Source organism: Mixophyes fleayi, chromosome 3 (genome assembly GCF_038048845.1).
Source record: "Mixophyes fleayi isolate aMixFle1 chromosome 3, aMixFle1.hap1, whole genome shotgun sequence".
Lineage (NCBI taxonomy): Eukaryota > Metazoa > Chordata > Amphibia > Anura > Limnodynastidae > Mixophyes > Mixophyes fleayi.
Window position 1 is genome coordinate 26,332,063 of NC_134404.1, and position 25,074 is coordinate 26,357,136.

Sequence of the window (25,074 nt, forward strand, 5' to 3'; positions counted from 1 at the left end):
TATTAAAAGGATTGAAATTTGCTGCAAATACAAACACACTGGCTTACCGTTGGCCGGTATATACTGTGTCTTGAATGAGCTGCAGATGAAACAAAATGTAAATATATTTTGCTATGTATTTTGATTAAAACTTTTTATACCCCATGCTACTATAAATAAAGGGCTTGAAAATCCTTTATGAATTGTACTGAATAGAATTTTTTTTGACTCATGACTCAACATTATTCTCCTACAGCCAGGGCCGGTGCTAGGGTCCATGGCGCCCTAGGCAAGTGCCTAATCTTGCCTAATGGGAGCGCCGGGCCTGCCTACAGCTCCTAACCAATAAAATGTTTAATGTCAACACTTTCCTTTTTTCTACATACAGTATTTCTGGTCATATATTCCCTTTTTAAATCTTATTTTGATTGTAACTATTATAATGAGGTGTTTTTCCAAACTTGTTTTTTTGGGTTAATCTCTTAATCTGTATCATACAAACAGCACAAACAGTGCCATTGGGAGAAAGGTGGAGCACAAGTGTTAGAAAAAAAAAAATAGCTGCTTTTCAGATGCCAGGTTCAGTTACTCTTGTGACTGCTGAGCACACAATGGATTTATGGCTGTTTGTAGCTACATGCTTTGTGCTGATTTTGACTCTTTTATATATTCTTAAAAATTGGAATAATAAAACAACAGCAAATTTTCCTCCTGGACCAAAATGTTGGCCGCTGATTGGGAACTTGCATATTATGAATTTAAAGAAACCTCACCTGACATATTTAGAGGTAAGAAAATGCCATTCTTTAACAAATCAAAACATATGTTTATATAAAATACAATTCTACCACCTGGAGACTCTTTGTAAACACATATTCACTTATGGAAAAACTAAAATATGATTGTGAATTAACATTGTTGCATATAAAGGAGATAATGCTGTGTATCAAGGAGATAATGTTGTGTATCAAGATAATAATTTTCTGATTCTACAAAGTTTTAAAATACCACTATGGTAAAACACTGAACAAAAACTAGGATATTGCTTATATCATTTAACTGTGCAAAGTGATCCCTTATTTGACTAGTTCCTTCGCTAATTAACTAATTTAAACCAATTTATGAATTCATATACGTTATGTTAGGATTTTTAAAATGGGCAGAACATTACCTGCATTTCTCTACAATAATGAGCTAACTCACAGTTTTTTAGTGTCCATGTGTCATAGTTCTCGGATCCCCAAAGAGGTGATTTGTAATAGAATGTATTGCATATCTGCCAATCTGGGGATTTAATAAGATGAACAGGTTGCTTAATTCTTAGCTAAAGATCACAAAAAGAATAACCCAGGGTTTCCCAAACCCAGTCCTCAGGGCTCCCCAACAGTGCATGTTTTCCATATCTCCTTGCTGGAGCACAGGTGTATTCATTACTGACTGACACATTGTAACAGATCCACAGGTGGTCCTAATTACGTCACATGTGATCCAGAAAACCTGCACTGTTGGGGAGCCCTGAGGACTGGGTTTGGGAAACCCTGGAATAAACTAACATTTAGAGGAGAGCAACAAACAAGAGCAAGAGCATTATGGGTTAATAATTTGCATTGTCACTAATCTCACTTGGCAAAAATGCTACACGAATGAGACCACAAACTATGATTTTGCATTAACAACGCACACATGTACTTTACTTTGTGTAAAACATTATAAAAAAATCACCAAATGATATATTTGCAAGTTATTAACTGATCATGAATATACTAACTTCTACGAGTTACCCAGTCCTAATATGAGTAGACCAATATATAAATGCTATTGACTAGTTGATGAGGACTTCACCTGTAGAAGCCTCTATTTGACCATAATTAGTGCTATCCAAGTATTTGCATGAAGCAAGCAAATTATATGTTACACACATGCTAAAAGTTGACCAAACACTATTAAAAACTGCTACAGATGTCAATAGAGTCTGTTGAAATTATCATGGATGGGCTCACCAGTTGAATAGACCTACTCTACAACCTCACTATATTGTGCACAATGTCATAAATGTCCTAACGATTGATATTTTTGCTTCAAACCAGCAAACATGTGTGCACATTATTAAGAACATGGTAATAAATAATGACAGACGACCATTTACTTTTGGAAAAACTGGAGGTCACAGCTTTATTAATTGATTGCTGCAGAAAAAAATGGTGACGAGATAAAACAGAGCATCGGTTAACTAAAACCACCACTACCAATGAATAAAGATGGGCCTATCCATACCCCCTGGTGCCTCCTGGGGCACAAAGCCTCTCCATCCTTTTCATTGGCTCAGTCCAGGCCCACTGTAAAGGCAAGCACTAAAGCACCCTGAAAAGGCAAGATCAGCACATATAGCCACTTTTATTAAGAGTGCAGTGCTTCATGGCTCAACTCCTCTCAAACCCTATGACACTAACGTATTGGTCCCTGACCGTAACTCTGCACTGCTAAAGCAAGGTTCCCCACAAACCGCATGCTCACCACCAACTAGTCCTCCAAAAACTCATCCAGAACATTAAAAATTAGCTGGCCAAACAAAACCATGCCCTCTTTGGCAAAATGAACCCCATCAGATCTATAAAGAAGGACAGCCCTCTCTGCAACATAGGGTATATCGATTAACATAGCCCCCTTCCCATATCAAAAATGTGTGAAACCCACTGATTAACATTCTTACGCACAGTCTCCATCGCCCTAGAACTACAGGCACCCCTTTAATGTGCCCTGTGAATTATGTCATCACTTCAATGCTTTCTAGTCAGATAACCCTTAGTAAAATCACACTGACCCTATAAGATGGAGCAAAAATAGATGCCTGCCAAGGCCATGGATATGGCAACCTTAAACTTACTCCATTAAAAACAGTCCCAGATAAAGGCAGACATACAGTACTGCAGCCCTTTACCTCTAAATGTATGTTTATGAAAGCCAACCAGTCTTTCTTAGTCACGACATATGCCCTGCACATGGACGGAGCCATGGAATTTTCTGCCAGGTCCATCATGTGACCCCCACCATAGCCGGCTCAACTTTCCTGAAGAAAACCCTGCCCATCAGGATGACCATACAAGAGAAATTAAATGAACCCAACAGAGACTGAACTTGATTGAGGGGGGGCTTATGGACACTTCTGTAATCAATTCAGACAGCTTCCTGTTCTTGAAAGGAAAACAAAAAAAGAGCCTTTTGCACCAATTATTCGGAGTTATATTCCCTAAAGTTTCAAAATTAGTGACCACAATTATCAATTGGTTATCATAACACTTCTTCAGGGTGCCACCAAAAACGTAATCATCATAGTCAAAAAAAACACACAAAACGGAGGCCAGCCAATAGGAATTGGTAGGAGGCGGAACTTTCATACCATTACCGCTTAGAGTGGTAGATGGAACTGTCAATTGTTACGTGATTCACTGCTCCCTATTGGAGGAGACAAAACGTCATTCGGGGGACTTGGCTCCAGAGCACTTAAGACCTGTCAGATGTACTGATCAGCTTGCCTTGACAAAGTAATGACCAGCGAAACGCGCGTCAGCGTTTTTTTTGCTGGCTTTACTTCAGTCTCATTTATGGGAAGAGTATGCTTATTAGATTTGGCTTAAGAGCTCCATTATACCCACAGCTAGTATGTCAAGCAGGTAGGAATACACTCCCCATACTAATTACGGTTCACGTAAGGTGATAGCATGCAGCAAATCTGCTAGGAATGAATGAGTGAACAGCTGCCATTTTCCATATTTTAGAAATCTGTATTTGGAGACAGCTGATATCAATAAATTAGAAGCTACCAGCTATACTTAGTAGCCAATATGTCACACATTGCACAAGCTAACCTGCATTTTAGTCACTGTTCTTACCTGTTTCCCTTGGTTCTTACTCCCTGCATTCACTTACTGGTCTGAACTGACCTTGGGGCAAATGTATCAAGCTGAGAGCTTTCCGGCGGGTTTGCAAAAACCAATTAGATTCTAGCTATTATTTATGTAGTACATTCTACAAAATCATAGCTAGAATCTGATTGGTTGCTATAGGAAACATCTCCACTTTTCAAACCCGCCGGAAACCTCTCAGCTTGATACATTTAGCCCCTGGTCTTTTCAAAACTTCCTGCATTCTCTTGATTGGTTAATTGCCTGTCAGCTCTGTCTATTTAAAACACCTGCTTCTCTACTAAGTTGCCAGATCTTCAGGTCTCCTTACCTGTAAGGACGCTATTCTCTATGGCTCCTGTAGTTATCCTGCGTTACCTGTTCCACGATCAAGACCCATGGTATTTTTGCAAGAACCTTGTGCTTCATCATTGGTTCTGTCCTCCAGCTATTCGCTTTCCAGGGATCTCAGTGCATTAGTTTTCTGCAGTTCACTACCTCTCAGCTGGTATCCTGTGTTACCTGTTCCACGATCAAGACCTGTGGTAATTTTGCAAGAATCTCGTTCCTCATCATCAGTCCCTTCTTCAAGCTATTCACTTTCTAGGAACTTAGTGCATCAGTTCTCTGCAGTTCACTACGTCTCAGTTGGTATCCTGTGTAACCTGTTCCATAATCATGACCTGCGGTATTGTTGCAAGAACCTTGTGCCTCATAATCAGTCCTGTTCTCAGCTACTCGCTTTCTAAAGACCTCAACTCTTCAGTTCACGACCATTCACCTGAACCTCTGCATTTATCATCCAGCAGTCCTGCTCCATCTCACCCTGCTCTAATCCCCCTTAGAGGACCGTGACCTGCGGCTAGAGAGCACCTAAGCCCATATTCCCTTGCGGGGATCCCTTGCGGGGAGTCTATCTAGAGCAGGGCATCGAAGTCTACTCCAAACTCAGGCTCTGTGACACACTAGGATTAAAGGAGACACTACACCTTATCCACTAGGTAGTAGGCTGAATATATAGGATAACCAAATATATGGCATGAAAGGGAACCTTTATCCCTCAAGGTATTCAACTTAACCTTTGATTAAATATGCAAGCAAAATCTGTAAATTATTTAGGAGACTGAATAAGTTATACCCAGCAATCTTAAGATACACATTATGTTGATCACCTGCAGCTTAAAAAAAAAATGTATATATATTTTGCTGTTTTAATTTGAACAATATTTAAATGATATGGAATTGAAATAAAAGTTATATTTTATCAGTTCAAAGACGTCACTTTCAGAATCGTATAATTCATGTGAATGCAAGAGAGTTATAGTGCACCAACTTCTAAACAAGCTCCCTATTCTTGTCAGCAGCAAGCCGACAGCAGCCCACTAACCTGTTCGTGGGGCCCCCTGTTTTGTCAATGGCAAAAAAGAGCCCAAGTGGAAAAGAGCAAACCGTGGAATGGGCGGAAACAACCAAGAGGAAATTGTCAAGATAGTTTGCTAGCTCCATGCGGCCAGTGCCCTCTAGAATGCACCAATGAAGAAAATAACTAAATTTCTAAAAGCATACACAAAACATGAAGCAGCCCATCAGAAGGCACTTATCAAAATACTATTCACCCGCCAATTCCCAGAGTTCAATGCCAATAGAAATATGATAGCCATGACAAAACCCATCAAGCAAAAAGGAAGTGACGTCCATGACTGGGTATTGGGCAAGCCATCCTTCCAAAGGCTCTTATTTAATCGGGGATGGGTTCTTAACCAGCTGCACTGCTTGAAATCCGAGGCACCATGATGATTCCTGGCACAAGTGTGATTCCCCCTGCAACACATACAGGCGCATTTGTACCTACAGACAATGCCCTTTGTGCACTGGGCACTATTAAATGCAAAATATATGTTCCAAAAAGACTCACTAGGTCTTGCTTGTCCAATGAATCTCTTGAGGTCTAACCATAACCCCACATGCTTACAAGCAAAATCTATGCTAGCTAAACCATCCTGATTTTTACTAAAGTCATGATCATACCGTCTCCAAATAGTACCTTTGGATTTCCAATTCATATTATGTATTAACTGTAGGTATAGCAAAATATGCATGTATTCTGAAGGCCTAATCTCCAGGTAACTTGTGTCAAAAACTTAAGCACCCCTCAACCAATTACTACTTGCCTCAGCTTGGGCATTTTGTACATCCTCTGTAATGGTGAACATGTCCACGAAGACCCCTCTAGCAATCCTGTACTTCATCCACTATCTGATTCCCCACAAAATGGATATGTTAGTGCAGAGGAGAACTTCAGAACTCCCCCAGACCACCAAGCCCTGAGTGTCATTGGACTGACTTCTCCACTGGTGCCTAACTCTCATGTGTGACTTGAGCAAGTTAAGTAATTTACTAAGACAGGCCTCATCATCAGAAGTGTCCCCATTACTGCTAGATGTACCATGGGTGATGGAAAATGTGGAGGGGGGGAGGATTGGGCAGAGCAGAAGTGGAAACCACAGGATGCAAGGTGGGATGTGGCAAAAAAGGGGTTTCACTGTGGTAAAGGAGGGGTAAAAAGCAGAGGGTGGGTGTACATTGGGGGTCTCGATGGGTGACAGCGAGGGGGTTGGTGCAGGCAGAAGTATGGAAGTGGAAGCATGAACAGAAGAACCTGCTGCCATGAGGGGTTGGTGGGACTGAGGCCGAAGAGCCTTGTGATAGCAGCACAGGCCAGCACAAATGGGGAGACTGGTGGAGCTGCAAACCCGCAGCTGATCGCAGTAATGGTGAGAGGCCATGGCTTATCGTAGAAAGATAGAAAACTACAAATGGAAAGCAGGAGAAAAAAAGGGGTTGAAAGACAGGGAAACCATGTAAATGGGTAAACAGGTGAAAATGTGTATGAAATAAGAGCAGCAATGAAATAAGAAAAAATTGAAAAAATAAGGGAAAGGGACCAGAGTAAGGGCAGGGAAGACAGCAATGAAGGCAAACAGGAGGAGAAACAACAAACAGAACAGACATAAATTAATAACTGAAAGCAAAGCAGACAGCCTGTGATCCAAAAGAAAATGGGAGAAACAGGAAGCAGGAGAACATATAGGAAATTGCTGGGTGGAGCTCACCAAAGGAGGAGCTGAGCTGAACTAAAATTGTTAACCCCTACATGGAGTTAGGTGCTGGTACAAAATATCCCAACTCTCTGCTTTTTATATAATTTAGCCTTATTTGGGCTTCATTTCTTTTTTTGTCATGGTTTCTAAACTATCAGGCACTTTGCAAAAAAGAATATTAAAAATAGCATTGACATAAAACAGGCAACAGAGGATAAAATCAGCAGTCTTAAATTATAGCCAAGAAAAAAAAGTAAATATCCCAAAGCAAATCAAAGAAATCACACCCATAAAACAGCAAAACAGCAACTGTCACAGAGTTAAGTTAATTGCTAGTTGACAAGTATGAGACTAAGAGGCACACTCCTAATATAATGAAAGGAGAAGTATGAATACTCAAGGCCACATGTTATAGAAGGAATTACCCCAAGACACCATATAATCAAAACTTAATAAAATACAAAATAATAGCTATATGTACTGACAAACTTATTATATTAGGCAATATGTATATCACCCGATTAAACACCAGGGGGTAAATGTATGAACCTCTGGATTCTTCATCTCCGGCGAGTTCAGCGTCTTCAGCGCTTAAATTTAAAGCGGTGCTGCCTTGTAAAGGGAAACTTCCTTTTACAAGGCAGCGCCGCTTTAAATTTAAGCACTGAAGACTCTGAACTCGCCGGAGATGAAGAACCCGGAGGTTCATACATTTACCCCCTGGGGGTAAATATTCGCAAAGACAAGTAAAGGATAGAAAACATGTATATTAGGGGCACTCTATGATTGTTTATTTATATAAAACATACATTTTAATGATTCATTTAAAACGATAGTAGAGTCCCAAAATAGTACCTTAGTACCACTAGTAGCGAAATAAAACCAAAATAATAACCAAAAATTAATTTTTAAAAAGGCAGAACCAACTGCCTAGCCTCGCTGTGTAATGTGTATTACAATTTCCCTAATTATATTATATCTGGGTAGTATCGATCATCATGCTGTCCAGGTGTCTGGCATAATAAACAGATTAACCAAGTCAATGTGGACACTATTTAAAAGTGCAAGAGAGATAAGTTATACCGTTACAAACAGTTCCTATTCGCATACATATGATGTCATAAATCTAGTCCAGCCACATTTTACTCTTAGTTGATTACTTTTTGTCCAAAAATTGAACCTGAAAAACATAATAGAGCATCATTTCATGTTATCAGTTTTAACTCCATTGTTTATAGTTTTTCAGTGAAGAGAATCAAATGTCATACCCAGCAGTCAAAGTGGGCCGATATACTTTAGTATGCCATACTGCCACTTCTCAAATTGCTTTCATTATAAAATTAACAAATTCCATTAACTTACATTTACTTTACTTTCATTAACTTACTATTCTGCTACTTCTAAATTTCCACTTCTACCACTGATCATAGCAGTAGCTTAAGAGAATGTTTCTGTTTTTCTTCCTCATAGTAAGTTATTTTTTATATTCACATTTTATTATTTTAATTAATTATATTTTAGCTCGCAAAGACCTACGGCTCAGTATTTAGTGTTCAGATGGGTAAGAAAAAGATTGTGGTTTTAGCTGGATATGAGACTGTGAAAGATGCTCTAGTCAATCATGCTGAAGAGTTTGGAGAAAGGGCAAGAGCTGAAATATTCCAGGACATGGACAAGAATATGGGTAAGTCTGTTTGAAGTTATTATTATTTTCATCATTTTTGTATTTTAGTCAAGGTTATTCCTTAGTGCACAGTTAAGCAACAGTAAGCAGAGTAACTTCTTATTCCTGCAATGTATATGTCTGTTAGGAATTCACAGGAAATCCGAGATGATGTTGTAGTAAAAACATAAAAGAGTTTATTGCAGTTGAGTGCATATAATGATGGTCTAGATAGAAGCACAATGGATATAGCAGTGTTATGATTAACTTACTGATTCCCGCTCCAGCGATGTTCTGATCGTGCCCGCTGTCAGTGTGGACGCACTGCACATCTGCATTTCAGCTCTGTCACATGACTGCTGCTAGAGGCAGTCAATTCAAATCTCCTGCATAAAAATCTCACTCTGACACTGCTGCAGACAACAGGTTTCATGGTTTCATTACTTGGCTGAATCCTTCAGTTTGCTGCACACATGCATTGGCTATTCCAGTGACTTCTCCTTTGGATTCTGACCCTGTACTGCACTGACCTCCTGTGTACCAGTTCCCAGCTCATTGACCTGTCTTGGATACTCCTTTATCTTCTGTAGTCTCCTCCTCCACTGTGTCATGCCTAGTGGCAGTCTAGAGGACTGCGACCTGAGAGTTACCGCAGGGAAGCCCATCTTGCCTTGGTCTTGGTCTTGGTAAATACCAGGAAGCTCGTTAGACTCCACACCCCTGGTTAGCCATCTTCCTTTGGAGTTTCCTTTATAGTTTGCTCTGATGCCTTACTGATGGATCCTGCAGAAAATTCCTCACCTTGGGACCTCCCACTACACCTCATGGGGAGAGTTGAGAAACATGAATCTAATCAGGAGCACCCAATGAAATATCTTCAGTGCTTATCTACATGCCTGGATACCCTCCAAAATACTCTGGCTGCTTCCGGTTAGACTTCCACACCGCAGGAACCAGCCCCACCCTCTGAAGTTTGATGGTGATCCAAAATTGTGTATGGAGATTTTTTAATCATTGCATTATTCAATTTGAACTTCTCCCTGGGAACTTCCCATCTGAGAAGACTAAATTCGCCTATATTATCTCCCTCCTATCTGGACAAGTTCTTGACTGGGCCTCTCCCTTATGGGAACAGAATGATCCCTTTCTTCATAATTGTACTAATTTTTTGACTACCTTCAGGAAGATATTCTATGACCTTGGAAGAATTTTGGATACTGCGCCTGCATCAGGGCACTCAGACCTTGGGTCAATATGCAATCCAATTTAGAACTCTGGCTTCTGAGCTCTGTCTCTGACGAGGTTTTGATTGCAAGCTTCTGACAGGGATAGTTTGGCCAGATCAAGGACGAGCTGGTTTCACGAGAACTGCCCTCCTCTTTGGAAGAACCAATTTCTCTGTGCAATAAGGTAGACCTTCATTTTAGGAAAAGTCCCATTGTTCTACCTTTCACCTTGCTCCCCAGTTCCAGACTCCAATAGTTTCCCTAGAGCAATCCATGCAATTGGGTAACTACCATCTCTCTTTTGAAATGAGAGAGTGAATATTTTAGTATAGATTATATCTACAGTATATTGTGGACACTCCGCTCTTGGAATGTGTCCTAAACATCTGAGAAACGAGAAGGCCTAAAAGGTTCATGAGAAGGCGCATTGGGTTCCTCTAGTCCCTCTTCCCCTAGCTCATCTAACACTAATTTGGCTATTCTAACTGCCTTCCTGGATCCTGGTGCAGCGGGTAACTTCATCTCAGCCTCCATTGTTACTTGGTTTGCTCTCCCTACTCTGCCTCTAGAGCACTCAATTTGTCTCACCACCATTGATGTTAGGAAAATTGCTGGCAGTCTAATACAAGCTCACACAGCTCCCTTGACCTTACAGATTGGGTCTCTGCATAAAGAAGCAAATTATTTTCTTGTCATCCTCAGGGCAAAAAATACTGTTGTATTGGGACTGCAATGGCTACGCCTCCATTTTCCTACCCTTGATTGACAAATCTCTTAGATTTTTTCTTGGGGATCGCATTGCCACTCCAATTGACTATAGAAAGTGGACCCTCCAGTTCAGCTGTCTAATCCTGGCCTAGCACCTAACCAGCTTTTTCCTCCCAGTATCATCACTCTACTGATGTTTTCAGTAAATAAAGCCACAGAGCTTGCTCATTATCGAATTTGGGACTGTGGAGTCCACCTACTCCCTGGTAAATCACCTTCTCGTGGTTGTATAACCCATTGTCCACCCCAGAGACCAACACTAGCATTCTACCATAAACTCTACATAATTATAGGGACTAACATAGAAAATAGATTGTCTGGTAATATATTTTCCCATTTAGCTAGTAATTGAATTAATGTGCAAGAAATCAAGATCCTGCGACTTCCATAAACTAAGAATTACCAAATTCACATTTATATAGACATCAGGTACACACACAAGAGTATTCACACTATTATAGATTCGCCGTGCAAGTTACTGAACACTTTCCTATTCCTAGAGATTACGCTGGAATTGAGAGCTTGAAACAATGAAAATAAATAAAACTTTAACATATGGTACATGTGCAGTCATAGGCCTTGGCAGGAATGTTTTCAGGGGTGAGTGGGTGTGGTATAAAATCATGTATTTGCATAGCTAGGCCAAGGATGAGGTGGGTCTACTCAGCAGGGGGCTTTGAAAGAACAAAGCTACTCTCCAAGCCACTTTCCATCCAAACTTCACAGTAAAGCCACCCACACTGTACTTCTTGGTTAGGAAACGCACATCATATTGTTCTGCATTGCAAAGCAAAGAAATATACCTGAGATGACAAAGTCCTGACTGTGTAGGACGGTCCGCCAAAAATTGGCAAAACAAACAAAAACAGCAACACATATTTTGTAATATAACTGAAATTCTACATACAAAGCTTCATTAATGCTTTGTTGCACCGACGACAGGAGTCCTATACTGTCTTGACTATGTTGCTTATGGATACAATTAAGAGCATAGTGAACTTTTTCTCATTGGAAAAATGGAAAGAAAATACAGTTAAAACAATTTTTAAGCATAAAACTCAATATACCTGGAACTAATGACAATAGTAAAAAATGCAAGGAATAGTACACTGCTAGGGAGAGAGAGGTATTTTTTATGAGGATGGAATTTTTCTCCATGCAGTCTTTCATAACTTAATCAGACCATTTGTCAGACATAGTCAGTAAGTTTGGCAACATTCAACTACTAACTCAGAAAAGCTTTACTCACACACATACCCCCGCCCACAAAATATTTCCCTGTGCCCATCTGCTTCTCCTCTCTCTCAAATTATCCCAATTACTCCCATACTTGCCAAGCATCATTTTGCTTACTTACCCCTTGCTCACTAGCTTCTACTTTACAAGTACCCACTGCCAACCTTGCATACTAGTACTTATGGGACATGCCCCCTGCTCACCAGCTTCCTCTATCATGCCCACCAACCCTCCAGCTTTCTTACATGTACCCCCTACCCTGCAGCATATTCTTTACATGCCCCCTCTTCATCAATTTATTCCCCACATACCTCTCTTTTCACCAATTTGCCCACACAGTACCTTTTAGTAACCTTTTTGTACCATATAATTGCATACCCCTCAACATCTCTCAAGGCAAAATCAGGAAAAATAAATCATCTCTCGGTTCATACAAAATAGGCCCCCAATCTGTGCAAAGATATTTGACTGCATTGTTCACATGACCTGGTGATCTCATGCTTACCAAAGGAGGTAATTTAGTTGAAGGGTGACTACTTGCATGCCTGTGTAGGAGTGATAGAGATGTGCAGTTCGGTGAATGGCAAGGCAGATTGAAGGGGAGATGAGGGCAGTGGTCAGAGGAGAACCTTTGAGAGCAAAGGATGTTGGGCATGTGTCTACTGTGCCTCGACCTTATTCCAGATCTTATGTTATGTCAAAATTCAGGGGGGTGAGCTCCAGTAAACATGTAGATTAGTAAGTGGGAAGTGAAACAGGAAATAACTGTAACATAAAGGGCAATGAAGTGAAAGGTGTACAGCAGAAGAGAGTGGTCAACAGTGTTGAAAGCAGTAAAGCAATCAAGGAGGATAAGTATGGAGAAGTGACTCTTAATCACTTTTGTACTTGGAGTCTCAGTGGAATGTTGTGGGCAGAAGCTTGACTGCAAAGAGTTGAAAATGGAGTGAGAAGAGAAAAAGTGAGATAACCAGTGATACGCAAATCATTTGGAAGCTGGAGAGAAAAATGGTGGCGGTTGGAAAAAAAAGGCTGTGCTGAGAGAAGGCTTCTTTGGGATTTGTGATATAAATTTATGCTTAAAGTGGAGTGAAAATGTGATAGTGGAGGGAGACTGGTTGAAAAGGTGGGTATGCAGTGAAGGAGAAGGAGTGGAGAAGTTGGTAGGCAAAAGGGTTGAGGTGGCAGGTTGAGCTGATAAGATGAGTGTAGAGACTTCATCTTCGGCTGCTTGAGAGAATGAACAGAATGTGGATTGGGGAATATGCGTAGAGAATGTAGTATTTGCAATAAGGGAAATAAAAGGCATCAATTTTGTCTTTAAAGTAGGTAGCAAAATCACCAACTGAAAATACCCTATGAATATTCACACTAACTTAATAGGCCTCCTTCCACTCATTTTGGGACATTAAATTAAGAGCCTTCACACTTACTAAGTTAGCCTCCTTCCGCCCATCTCAGTCTCTAATTAGATGAATAGGTTTCTGTTTGGAATGACAAAATGAAATATGATTGAATGTCCATATTCAAAACACACTCATAATTTTGAACATTTCAGGAATTGTTTTATCAAGTGGCGATAACTGGAAGGTAATGAGAAGATTTACCATATTAACACTGCGTGATTTTGGGATGGGAAAAAGTACAATTGAAGATAAGATTGTTGAAGAATGTACCCACTTAACTGAACATGTTGCATCTCTTAAAGGTAAAGTATGATTATCATAATAGTGCCCTCATGTTTGAAAACAGAATTCCAGGACACCGAATGCCATTTTCTTAGCCTGGATGTCAAATTCATTCAAATGGTTAAACTAATCTCTCAATAAAACTGTTACTAATTAGTAAACCCATAGTATGAAATATTGAAAGACAGGAATTAACTATTAAAACATTTGCAGCCAGGAAAAATGTCCTAAACTGTGTGTATACTATTTATATATGATTATTATTGTTATTGTTGTTATCGTAGATTTGTAAGGTGCCACAATACTCCACAGCGTAGTATTGTAGGGAAAATAGGACATACATAAAACAAGGACATACAAGCCAGACAAAATAAATGCAGACATGAATACAAAGGGTATGGAGGACCCTGCCTTCTAAGTGGAAGAGGGCACTCCTTAAACAAGAGGAGTGAGTGTGGCTTAGAGTGGAGATTGGGACAGCTATGAGGGTGTTTTAGTGTGAACAGTATCATCAGGGATAAATTAAGTTTTAATAAAGAGATGGGCTTTTAGAGAGAGTCTAAAGATTTGTTGGCTGCGGGAAAGCCTGATTGGTCGTGGTGGAGGGAATTCTATAAGTGGGGAGCAGCTCAGGAGAGGTCTTGTAGGTGTTATTGAGAGGTGGTAACCAGAGACGAGACAAGGTCAGAGGTAGATCTAATAGGGTGTTAAGGAGAGTATTTTTATATGAGATTTGAGATGTATGAAGGGTGGTGTTGATGAGGGCTTTGTAGGTATGGGTGAGTAATATGAACTGGATTCTGGAGGACACAGGGAGTCAGTGTAGGCATTTACAAAGTGGTGCAGCAGATCTGGAGTGGTGAGAAAGGAAGCTGAGTCTATATATGGGTGTCAGGAATGCCAGATAGCAGGAGGTTGCAATAGTCAAGATGGGAGGTGATGAGAGAATGGATAAGAGATTTAGTAGCATGTTGACTAAGGAAAGGGCATATTCTGGCAATGTTTTTCGACAGGACTGGGAGAGAGTCTATATGTAAGAAATAAAGCAGAGGGCAGAGTCAAGTATGGCACAATGGCAGTGGGCTTGAGAGATTGAGGAAAATATGGTGTTAAATATGGTGTTATTGAAGGGAGATTTGAGGAGAGGTGGTAATTCTGGCAGGATGGAAGATAATAAGCTCTGTTTTGGATAAGTTGAGATTTAGATAGTGTTGGGACATCCATGTGGAGATAGCTGAAAGTCAGTTGGTTACATGAGATAGTATAGAAGGGTAGTGGTCAGGCAAGAAATATAGATTTGGGGTCATCAGCGTAGGGGTGGTACTGGAGGCCAAATGTGCGAATTAGTGCCCCAATATGAAGATGAAGATGTACAATGGAAAATGTAAATAGCTGAGAATAGAGCCTTGCGGGGCCCTTACAGATAGTGGCAGTGCAGGGGAGGAAGTGTCAAAGGTAGAAACACTAAATGATCAGTTCAATAGGTTGGAACTGAACCAGAAAAGAACTGTGTCACAAAGGCCAATGGAGTGAAAGTGTGTTAGAGAAGAGGGAGATCAACAGTGTAAAAAGCAGCAGAGATGTCCATGAGAATGAGTATGGAGAAATATATATATTTATACATATTAACATGGGCTCATCACTCACATTTGTTGTTTGCATTGTTGCATTGTAAACTGAATAAATTAATTACTTAATTGTTGTTAATTTTGTGTTTTATTTAGGAAAGCAATCTGATGACACTATGATCATGAACGCTGCTGTGGCTAATATAATTGTGGCAATTTTACTTGGTCATCGAATGAACTATGAAGACCCACAATTTAGGAGACTATTAACCTTGACAAATGAAAATATTCGACTTTTAGGAAGTCCAATGGTTTCGGTATTATTATTATTATTATTACTATTGATTTGTAAGGTACCACAGTACTCTGCAGCTTCAGGCAGTGGGAAAACAGAGCATACATAAAGCAGGGACATATAAGACAGACAAATAAATGAATGAGAGGGTTTTCTGGACCTTCTGCGCTTTTGTGATAACAGTGTTTGGGGTGGACTGCTGTGCGGATGGGGATCAGGAGTTCCTTTCCTATGAGTTGACTGGTTTGGTTGGGGTTTTCAAGGCACACAGCTTTATTTTTTGGGTGGTGTAGGTATAGGATGATTCTGTTCTGTTCTGGAAAAAGGGATGTTAATGTGCTTACCTTTTTGTGCTTAATTCTTTGTAGATGATAATTGCAGGTGTGTGTTCCTTGTGACTGTTATCTTTTTCTCTTTTGCTTCTTTGTTTTACCTTTACTCTCTGTAATATCTTGTTGTGTGGTGTAAAGGTTCACGCCGTTAACCTATTAAAAAGAGATATAAGAAGAAATAAGGTGGGGGGTGTTCCTAGGTGATCTATTCTCTTTTGCGGTGGTTTGCAAATATCTTTAAAAATCCATTAGGAATCTTCTTTTCTGCAGTAGTCCAAGTAGAAATGTAAATTAAATAATGCAAATAGATGGCCACAACTTTCTATATTACAGCAGCTAATTATTTAAGTATTATCAGTTGGAGGGTTCAACACACAATCAGCCAAACCAGTGCTGCTATAACCATTATCATTGCGTATCATTGATCCTCCAGCACCTGCAAGAGAGGCGCCTCCTTAAAGGTGAATCTATGCATGCATCAATGTCTTATTGTTTTGCAATTACATGAACATGCACTTATTGTACTCAATTCATGCTTGTCCACCCCTGCCCACCATTGTTGTGCCTCTCCAGGCGTAAGAAGACGGAAGTCAATGATATGCAAAAATCTATATATTGACATATGCATAAACATTGTTGGTTCGCATATGGCAGTATGTAAATGTGTATCTTACACACAAAAAAAATGACGTATGTCCATTTCTAAATGTGCACCTTTATGTTTACCCAATGAACATTCTTAGAGACCGCTTTAGCTACTTTATCACTATAAATGCAAAATGCAAATAAGCAGCATATACCCAGGAAATATATTCAGGAAATATGATTTTTGAGAAATACCACTTATGTGGCTACTTTTTAAGACAATGCTTTACCCTCCCAATATTCAGATCCTCACAGGCTGAGACAAATTTTTCTACCTTCAGTCGGACTCATCAGAATAGGATAGTGGGTTTGCTGCTAAGCATGTGAAACTCTATTTATACATCCTCAGTGAAACAATAAAAAGGATTAGGAAGAATCTTACGCTACTCCTTACTTAGTCCTTTTCAAAAGTGACTTCTGTGAAATTCCATTTACATATTATTGAGAGAAACATGTCTCTGCATATTGTCTTTTATTAACAGGTACAGATCCAAAAACATCCCTTCCCTCAGCCACCGTAAAATAAAAATCAGGGGCAGACTCCAGTATATCAGTACCTCTAGTGATCATATTAGATCAAAATAGGGTAAAATACTGTACTTTACATGTTTTTTACACCTTGCAAAAAACATCTTTTAGACTTATTTATAATCTTCAGCAAGAACTCAACAAACAAGTTAATTTTAATATTAGTGATGTTTCATTGTAATATCCCTTTATAGGAATGAATAAAGGTATGGATGATTTTAATACTGGCATGAAAACGAGGTCTAAAAAGAATTAAAACATTTGTTAGAGACTAATAACTGAATCATTAAAGAAGCATTTGTTGTCTCGCGTTACTGACTGTCTTTCTGCCATGTCATCTTGGATGTCCTCTCGCCAACTCAAACTCAATCTTTTAAGAACAGAATTAATAATATTCCCAACCAAAAACAAAAGCTTCCTGCCTGACATTTCCATTATGGTTGATAACATTATCATAAATTCCACCCCGTAAGCTATTACAAAACATTCAACAAGCTAAGACGGCGGTTCCCAAACTGTGCGCCGCGGCTCCCAGGGGTGCCGCGGCGCTGTCATTGGGGTGCCGCGGGCCAAGCATTGAAAAAAAGAAAGAACACAGAAACTTACCAATCTGTCGGGTGCCGGGACCCAGCAGACTCCTCTCTCCCGCAGCTGTCACTGAATATTGACATCAGTAACAAGCTGCTGCAGGAGAGAGGAGTCTGCTGGGTCCCGGCGCCCGACAGATTGGTAAGTTTCTGTGTTCTTTCTTTTTATTCTATGGCTGGCGTGCGGCAGAGGAGTGAGAGGGAGCGTGACATCGGGGGACAGCGGGACAGACAGCGGGACACAGCAGGACAGCGGGGCAGACAGCGGGGCACAGCAGGACAGCGGGGCAGACAGCGGGGCACAACAGGACAGAGGAGGGTGACAGCAGGGCACAACAGGACAGAGGAGGGTGACAGCGGGGCGCAACAGGACAGAGGAGGGTGACAGCGGGGCAGAGAGGGTGACAGCGGGGCACAACAGGACAGAGGAGGGTGACAGCGGTGCAGAGAGGGTGACAGCGGGACACAACAGGACAGAGGAGGGTGACAGCAGGGCACAACAGGACAGAGGAGGGTGACAGCGGGGCACAACAGGACAGAGGAGTGTAACAGGGGACAGAAGAGGGTGACAGCGGGGCACAACAGGACAGAGGAGTGTAACAGGGGACAGAAGAGGGTGACAGCAGGGCACAACAGGACAGAGGAGTGTAACAGGGGCAGAGGAGGGTGACAGCGGGGCACAACAGGACAGAGGAGTGTAGCAGGGGACAGAAGAGGGTGACAGCAGGGCACAACAGGACAGAGGAGTGTAACAGGGGACAGAGGAGTGTAACAGGGGCAGAGGAGGGTGACAGCGGGGCACAACAGGGCAGAGGAGCGTAACAGCGGGCAGAGGAGTGTAACAGCGGGCAGAGGAGTGCGACAACTGGGCAGAGGAGTGCGACAGCGGGGCAGAGGAGGGGCTCAGCGAGGCAGAGGAGGGGCACAGCGTGAGAGGGACAGTGGAGGGGGACACAGCGTGAGAGGGGCAGTGGAGGGGGACAAGCGTGAGAGGGGCTGTGGAGGGAGACACAGCGTAGGAGGGGACAGTGTGAGAGAGGGCAGAGGAGGGGGACAGCGTGGCAGAGGAGGTTGACAGAGGGCAGAGGAGGTGGACAGCGTGAGAGAGGGCAGAGGAGGGGGGACATCATAAGAAAGGGCAGAGGAGGGGGGGCATCGTGAGAGAGGGCAGAGGAGGGGGACAGCGTGACAGAGGGCAGAGGGGGCAGTGTGAGAGAGGGCGGTGTGTCTGGATGCAGAGGGGGCAGTGTGTCTGGATGCAGAGGGGGCAGAGTGCCTGAGGGCAGATTGTCTGGATGCAGAGGGGGCATTTTTGCATACAACTAAATAAGTATTTCTGTCCTGACCTAAATACTTATTACAATTTTTTGACCCAACTACTTCTAAAACAGGACTGCTCAATAATTATTTTGGAGGGGTGCCTTGAAAAAATTTGGAGACTCTAAGGGTGCCGCGAACTGCAAAAGTTTGGGAACCACTGAGCTAAGACATGACTGAAATTGTCTGACTGTCACAGTTTTAAACATGAACTATAGCTCTAGGTAATGGCTAAAATAACATTAGCAGCTACTTCTGACTCGTGGCCAATTTTAATTATATACAATGTTTGAATTTATTGGAAAGGTGATTTGGCATTAGGTGATCCTTTTTCACTACTCATCACTCTTTCCTCTGGTACTATGATTGGGTCACTGCATGTTATTCCTGACATTTCCACAATGCAGCAAAGTTCTAATAATTATTAGTTTTTGTTGGGACCTCTGCTGGTCAGTTTCTGTAATGATGTATGGAGAGAGATCCAATGTAGGCTCTAAATAATGTCTATCTCACTATTGCTGACTTTCTCTTTCTTGCTGTATAGTAGATTCTCTGAGGCTCACTGATAATTAAGGAAGGTGAACAGCAGAAGGCCCAACAACAACAGTGGAAGGTGGAATCCCTATTTAAGACAAATGTTATAGGAATAGATTGTAGTAGGATAAAGAGAAATCATCCTTCAGTCTACTTCATAGAAAAATAAATGTTATTAACTGTGTGTATAAGAAATACATAGTAAGAAATGACCTAGCAGTGTTAGCAATAATAATGATTTATAACAAATAAGGTATAAGACCAAACAAGACATATATCATTATGTAGAGGATGGTTCCCTCAAGTGGTGCCCACATTCCCTTCACATTCCAGAAGAGTGTAAGGGCTGGATTTACTAAGCTGCGGGTTTGAAAAAGTGGGGATGTTGCCTATATCAACCAATCAGATTTTAGCTTTCATTTATTTAGTACCTTCTACAAGATGATAGCTAGAATCTGATTGGTTGCTATAGGCAACATCCCCACTTTTTCAAACCCGCAGCTTAGTAAATCTAGCCCTAAGTGTGGATGCACACAGGTACACAACTGTGATCAAGGCTGAATTTAACTTTCTTTTTACTAACTCATTATTTAGTGTCCTGTAAAATGTTTTAACACTCCCTCCAAAAAGCAAAAGATGCGGCCAGGGAAGGATCATGTTAATGCTATGATGGAGTACGGACATTAGACTGTTGCAGCCAGGAGGCCTGCTTACAGATAGAATATAATTTATCTAAAAATGTTTGAGCTCATATTTAATTATCTTCACTTGGTATATGCCAAGGGATACATATAAGGATAGCCTGGGACTTTGGTTTGGATTGATAGGTAGTCTTCTTGAAGTTGTGTATATGACATATAGTAGGACTACAACAGTATATCTCTATCTGTATATGCTGATCATTACCTCCTGACTTGATCTATTTCAGCGACTGTATACAATTAATTACTGTGTTTGCGTAAACTGATTCTGCAACACATACCTCTTTGCACATTCTTACCTACCAATATATTATATATATATATATATATATAATATAAAGACACTGCTACTGATTCTTCAGTGGGAACATATGGGTATGTTCTGTGATCCAATGTGTGAATAATATATTTTACAGATGGAGAAGAACTTTTTATTTTAAACCATACAATCAAATCAATGTAACAGCAGTAACTCTATTGAACCTTTATTATCATATGTGTAGTTGGTATGCAATGGTGGTGCAGTGTGATCCAGAATATGTTTGCAGGTCAGAGTGCACCAGAATAATTGTAATAAAAAATTGTGCTCCAACTGTTTATTGAAATGGCAAGAAAGAGGAGTAGTCGAATCATATACGATAATATCATGTGTTGTTTAATTTGTCTGTACTTTGTTTTAACAGGTATATAATGTATATCCAATCCTGGGATTTCTCCCTGGTAGTCACAAAACTATTGTAAAAAATGTGGATGAACTAACAGAATTTATAACAAGGACATTTGTGAAACATCTAAAGACCTTAGATGAGAACGATCCAAGAAGTTTCATTGACGTATTCCTTTTAAGGCAAAAAGAGGTATGGTAACTTTGGTGTAGATTTAGAAGTTTTTCTCACTTAAAAAATTGTGTAATCTAGATATTGTCCTTTTGTTCTTTATTAAAAAAATTATTTTTGCAAGGTCAAATATAAATACAACCAGCATTAAGAGTTAACATGTATATAAGTAATTAGAAACCAGATGATGCAACCTGCAGAGGTATCGTATTGGGAGCATTGGTGATGACCAGGGATTTTAAGTAGCACGAAAGGGGAAAGAGAATGGAAGAGGAGAGAAAAGGGAAAGAGAAAGGAGTACAGAGGCAAATTCCATATTAGAATAAACAAAGGGCTGAGGGGGGATAAAAGAGTAAATAGAAAGAGGAAGGACTAATGTTTAAGTAGACTCAGGAGAGGGGAGATCGAACCTGAAAGAACGAGAGCCATGGTTTTTTTCTAAAATTCTGCAAATCCAAAACTTTACTGTCCAGCTAACTCTGAAATGTATGTTCAATTTGACAAGATATTCATTATTTATTCAGAAAAAATCAAGTACTGTCAGGAAAATAACACTCTTGTTTATAATTTGCATTACACTGCTAAAACGGAAGCTCTTTAATCTTTCATTGTATAGTCCATTTTGAGGTAGATAGAAAGAAATAACAGTGGGCCACACTTACATAGTATAGAGCTTTACATCACAGCATACAGAGTAGCTGGGCAATTATAAAAGTCTCTTTACCATCCTGCTCTGAACCGGATAGATATAGACTCACTGGTGATCACTTCCATTGTGAGACACACCCCCTAGTGTTGTCATCCAGGATGGAAGCTGAGTGAGAGATGGCTGCTGCTCCCTTCAGAGGGACAACCACTCCATCAGAATAACAAGGCCGTGTTTGGACACTGTTTCTAGATGTTTTACTCTAGCTGACAGGTCCATTTTAATGAAGTTTCTTTCAAAGTTCACAGATGGATATTTCAGAATAATAGAGCTGCAATGAGATACTCAAGACAGCAGCTCTATACACAAATTGTATTATTATAAGGGGCATAGAGCTCACTCTGTATTATGATTGTGATTTTCAGGAGGCAAATAACTCCCAGTCATATTTCCACAATGACAATCTGACAAGAGTGGTAAGAAACCTGTTTACTGCAGGAATGGAGACAACATCAACTACCCTTTGCTGGGGTCTTCTGCTGATGGTAAAATATCCAAATGTCCAAGGTACAGTCATTCTTATTAAATCTTAAAACAACTGATATGTTCCAGCCATGATCTGTGTATTTGATAAGTAAAATTTCTATGCACCTGATATCAATTACTAAGAATTTGAATAAAGCTTGTGGCTAGTCTTCGTTGGTTTAAGTTAAGTAGCGGTAAAATTAAGGGAATAAATCATTGTTCTATTCAAATGTCAGATGATTCACTTTTTTTTATTTAAAAAACCCCAAAACATTTATTTATAAATTTTTGTCCCACAATAAACAGATATCTCACAGATATCCTTAGGTATAAGGATTACGGAACAGTGTGCCAGTGAAATACCTTATAGAGATGTGAAAGAATGTGAACTTGTATATGATAGTGATAAAGACAAGCAATGGAGGAAAGAGGAAAATAAAATAATAAAAAAAAGGTGGGGGGGGGTTGAGACCGAACCAGGGACTCCCGCGGCGACCTAGGGTCAGACAGGACCTCAATAGGGGAACCAAGGAAAAAAAAACATGGGCACTTAGAGACATGGACGGTGGTGACGTCATTAATGAAAGCGGCCACTTCATCTCAGAAGGGAGATATCCCCAGGCAAGACCACAGATGCGGAGGAAGGACCCCTGTTCCCCACGGCCCCTCCAACACAAGTCGGAAGTGGACTCGTAGATTTTTTTCAGCCGGGCAAGAACCAGATACTAGCGGTAATATATTTTGTAGGCGTTGTACGCTAACCGTCGCTCTTTGCCGAGTAAAAAACTAGTGCATGGAGGTTTATGCTGCCACATGAAATGAGAGAACCAGTGGTGTAGTTGGATTAAGGTGGGCCTAGGCACCTGCACTGGGAGAGTTTGGAAAATATAAAGGAGATGGGGCAGGATACTGATCTTAAGGGCTATTTAGATTTTGTCACCTGAGCAGATCCATCTTAATTGTTTTGATTATGGGAAAGTTATCCACATATAAAGAGTCATAATGGGATGTAATAAGAACACCTAGATATTTTAATTTGGTTTGTCACTAGGAGATGCTAAAATTGCTTTTAAGGTGCCCTAGAGTCATGGGTTGCACATGGAGAGGGAGGGATTAAGTCTTAGAGAGGTTTATCTTGTAACCAGAGGTGGATCCGTAAGTAGCAAGGGAAGCAAACAGGTTTGGCAATGAAGTGTGGGGGGGAAGTTAACCGTAAGGAGAATGTCATCTGTGAATATAGTTTATATTCATCGGAGTCAACCGTAACACCCTTGATATCTGGGTCGGAGCGAATTTCGGCCGCTAGGAGCTCGACTACACGGTCAAAGATAACGGTGAAAGAGAGCACCCCTGACGAGTGCCGTTGGTAACTCAGAATAAAGGGCCAGCTAATTCGTACACAGTCCATCTCTGTATCCAGAGAAAGCACTACAGCCGGGACCTTAGTAGAGTTGATACAATATTCTTCTGGTATTATCACATGCCTTATGGACCGGTATGAACCCCTCCTGTGCTCCATGTGGACCAGGTGGGGCAATACAGCATTAAGAGGGTCAGCAAGGGCTTTCGCATAGATCTTAATGTCTATGTTTAAAAGGGAAATGGTCTTATAATTTGCATAGTCTGACGGATCTTTGCCCTCCTGACAATAATGTGGGCCATGAAGGCTTCCTTTGAGAAGGAGCTATCTTTTAACACATAATTAAAATAGTCAACAAGATAAGGCGAAAGAAGCTTGCTATATAATACATGGCCATGAAACCGTCTAAGCCTGGTGCCTTGTTTGCTTTCAGGTTTTTGATGACCCCAGAGATTTCCTATGTTGTGTCCGCAGGCTCACACAGTAAAACCAATTATATTAGCCCCACAGTGTCCAAGGGTACTGGCACCACTTCACAGCAGTGTTAGCGCGATGGCAACAGCCGACACAGAATTTGTGCAGCACCTGGAGAGGTAGGACCCGTCCCTTCCTCCAGGGATCCTCTAGGAGATATGTAGGTTTTGGTAGGACCCGCTGAAGAAAATGCTTTGCACTGCATTGCGGCACCCGAAGACCAGCTACAGGACTTCACCAGGTGATCAGCACAGGGGGACTCAGAGGTAGATGAAAAGTAGGGCAGTATTACCCACAAGGATTAGTGTGGTTAGCATTATTAGCCAGGAGCCCAACAAAATGTTGACCAGCCACGATGGATGACAAGCCACACCTCCAGATGATTCACTATTAATCTATCATTTGCAACTACAAGATTCATAAATCATGCATTTAATGACACCATGTTCACTCTAGGAAGACTATGCAATACCTCACTGATAAAGGGAACACCTACAAATGTGCTATGCCTCTCAACATTAGAAGTTTGGAAATCATGACCCAGGGTCTGCTACCATCATGGGGTGTGCCACTTTCCCCATGGCTGTGCCTTGACCATCCGAACTGCAGGCTTGCCCCCAAATTCCTCTCCTCCTGTGAACATACCCTGCATTGCTGCATACTTTGGTAAACAGGACATACCCATCATTTTGGGAATGTCCCACAGAACTATGGACAGTTGAGACCTATAAAATCCTCTCAATTGTCCATTTAAATAAATGACTTAAACAGCAACCATTTGGTTTTATACATTTGAGTTGCATTAGGCAAAATACTTTCTTAATAAACATGTTAGCTGGTCAGGTTGTGCCATATAAGTGTGGTACTGGGGGTCTTTAACAGAGAGGTCAATTATAAGAAGCTGTCAGGGATAGCAGACTCTATCAGCTCCCTGATTTAATATCTTATCATATATTCAACCAGTCACACAATATATTACCTCTATTTTGTCAGGAAACCGCTCCGGACCACCTTTACCTATCACAAACCACAATCTGCACACTAGTGAATTTGTAGCTTACTGTAAGAGATGCCTGTAATTCAGTATCGCACTGACCTCTCTCTAAAACTACAGATCTAACTGATCCTTCCCCAACACAGGCTTCCACAATTCTCACACATTT

The 25,074-nt window shown here is 40.8% G+C and overlaps 1 protein-coding gene across 1 annotated transcript in view; it reads left to right on the forward strand.

Annotated features, from left to right (window-relative positions):
* Window positions 1-550: 550 nt before the first annotated feature.
* LOC142143413 (cytochrome P450 2K1-like) overlaps window positions 551-25,074 on the forward strand; it is a 45,497-nt gene continuing 20,973 nt past the window's right edge. The window contains exons 1-6 of the mRNA XM_075201246.1: window positions 551-767; window positions 8,504-8,666; window positions 13,434-13,583; window positions 15,288-15,448; window positions 20,754-20,927; window positions 21,978-22,119. Of these exons, the coding sequence (XP_075057347.1) occupies window positions 552-767; window positions 8,504-8,666; window positions 13,434-13,583; window positions 15,288-15,448; window positions 20,754-20,927; window positions 21,978-22,119 (1,006 nt within the window). The 5' untranslated portion in view covers window position 551. The remainder of the gene's footprint in view (window positions 768-8,503; window positions 8,667-13,433; window positions 13,584-15,287; window positions 15,449-20,753; window positions 20,928-21,977; window positions 22,120-25,074) is intronic.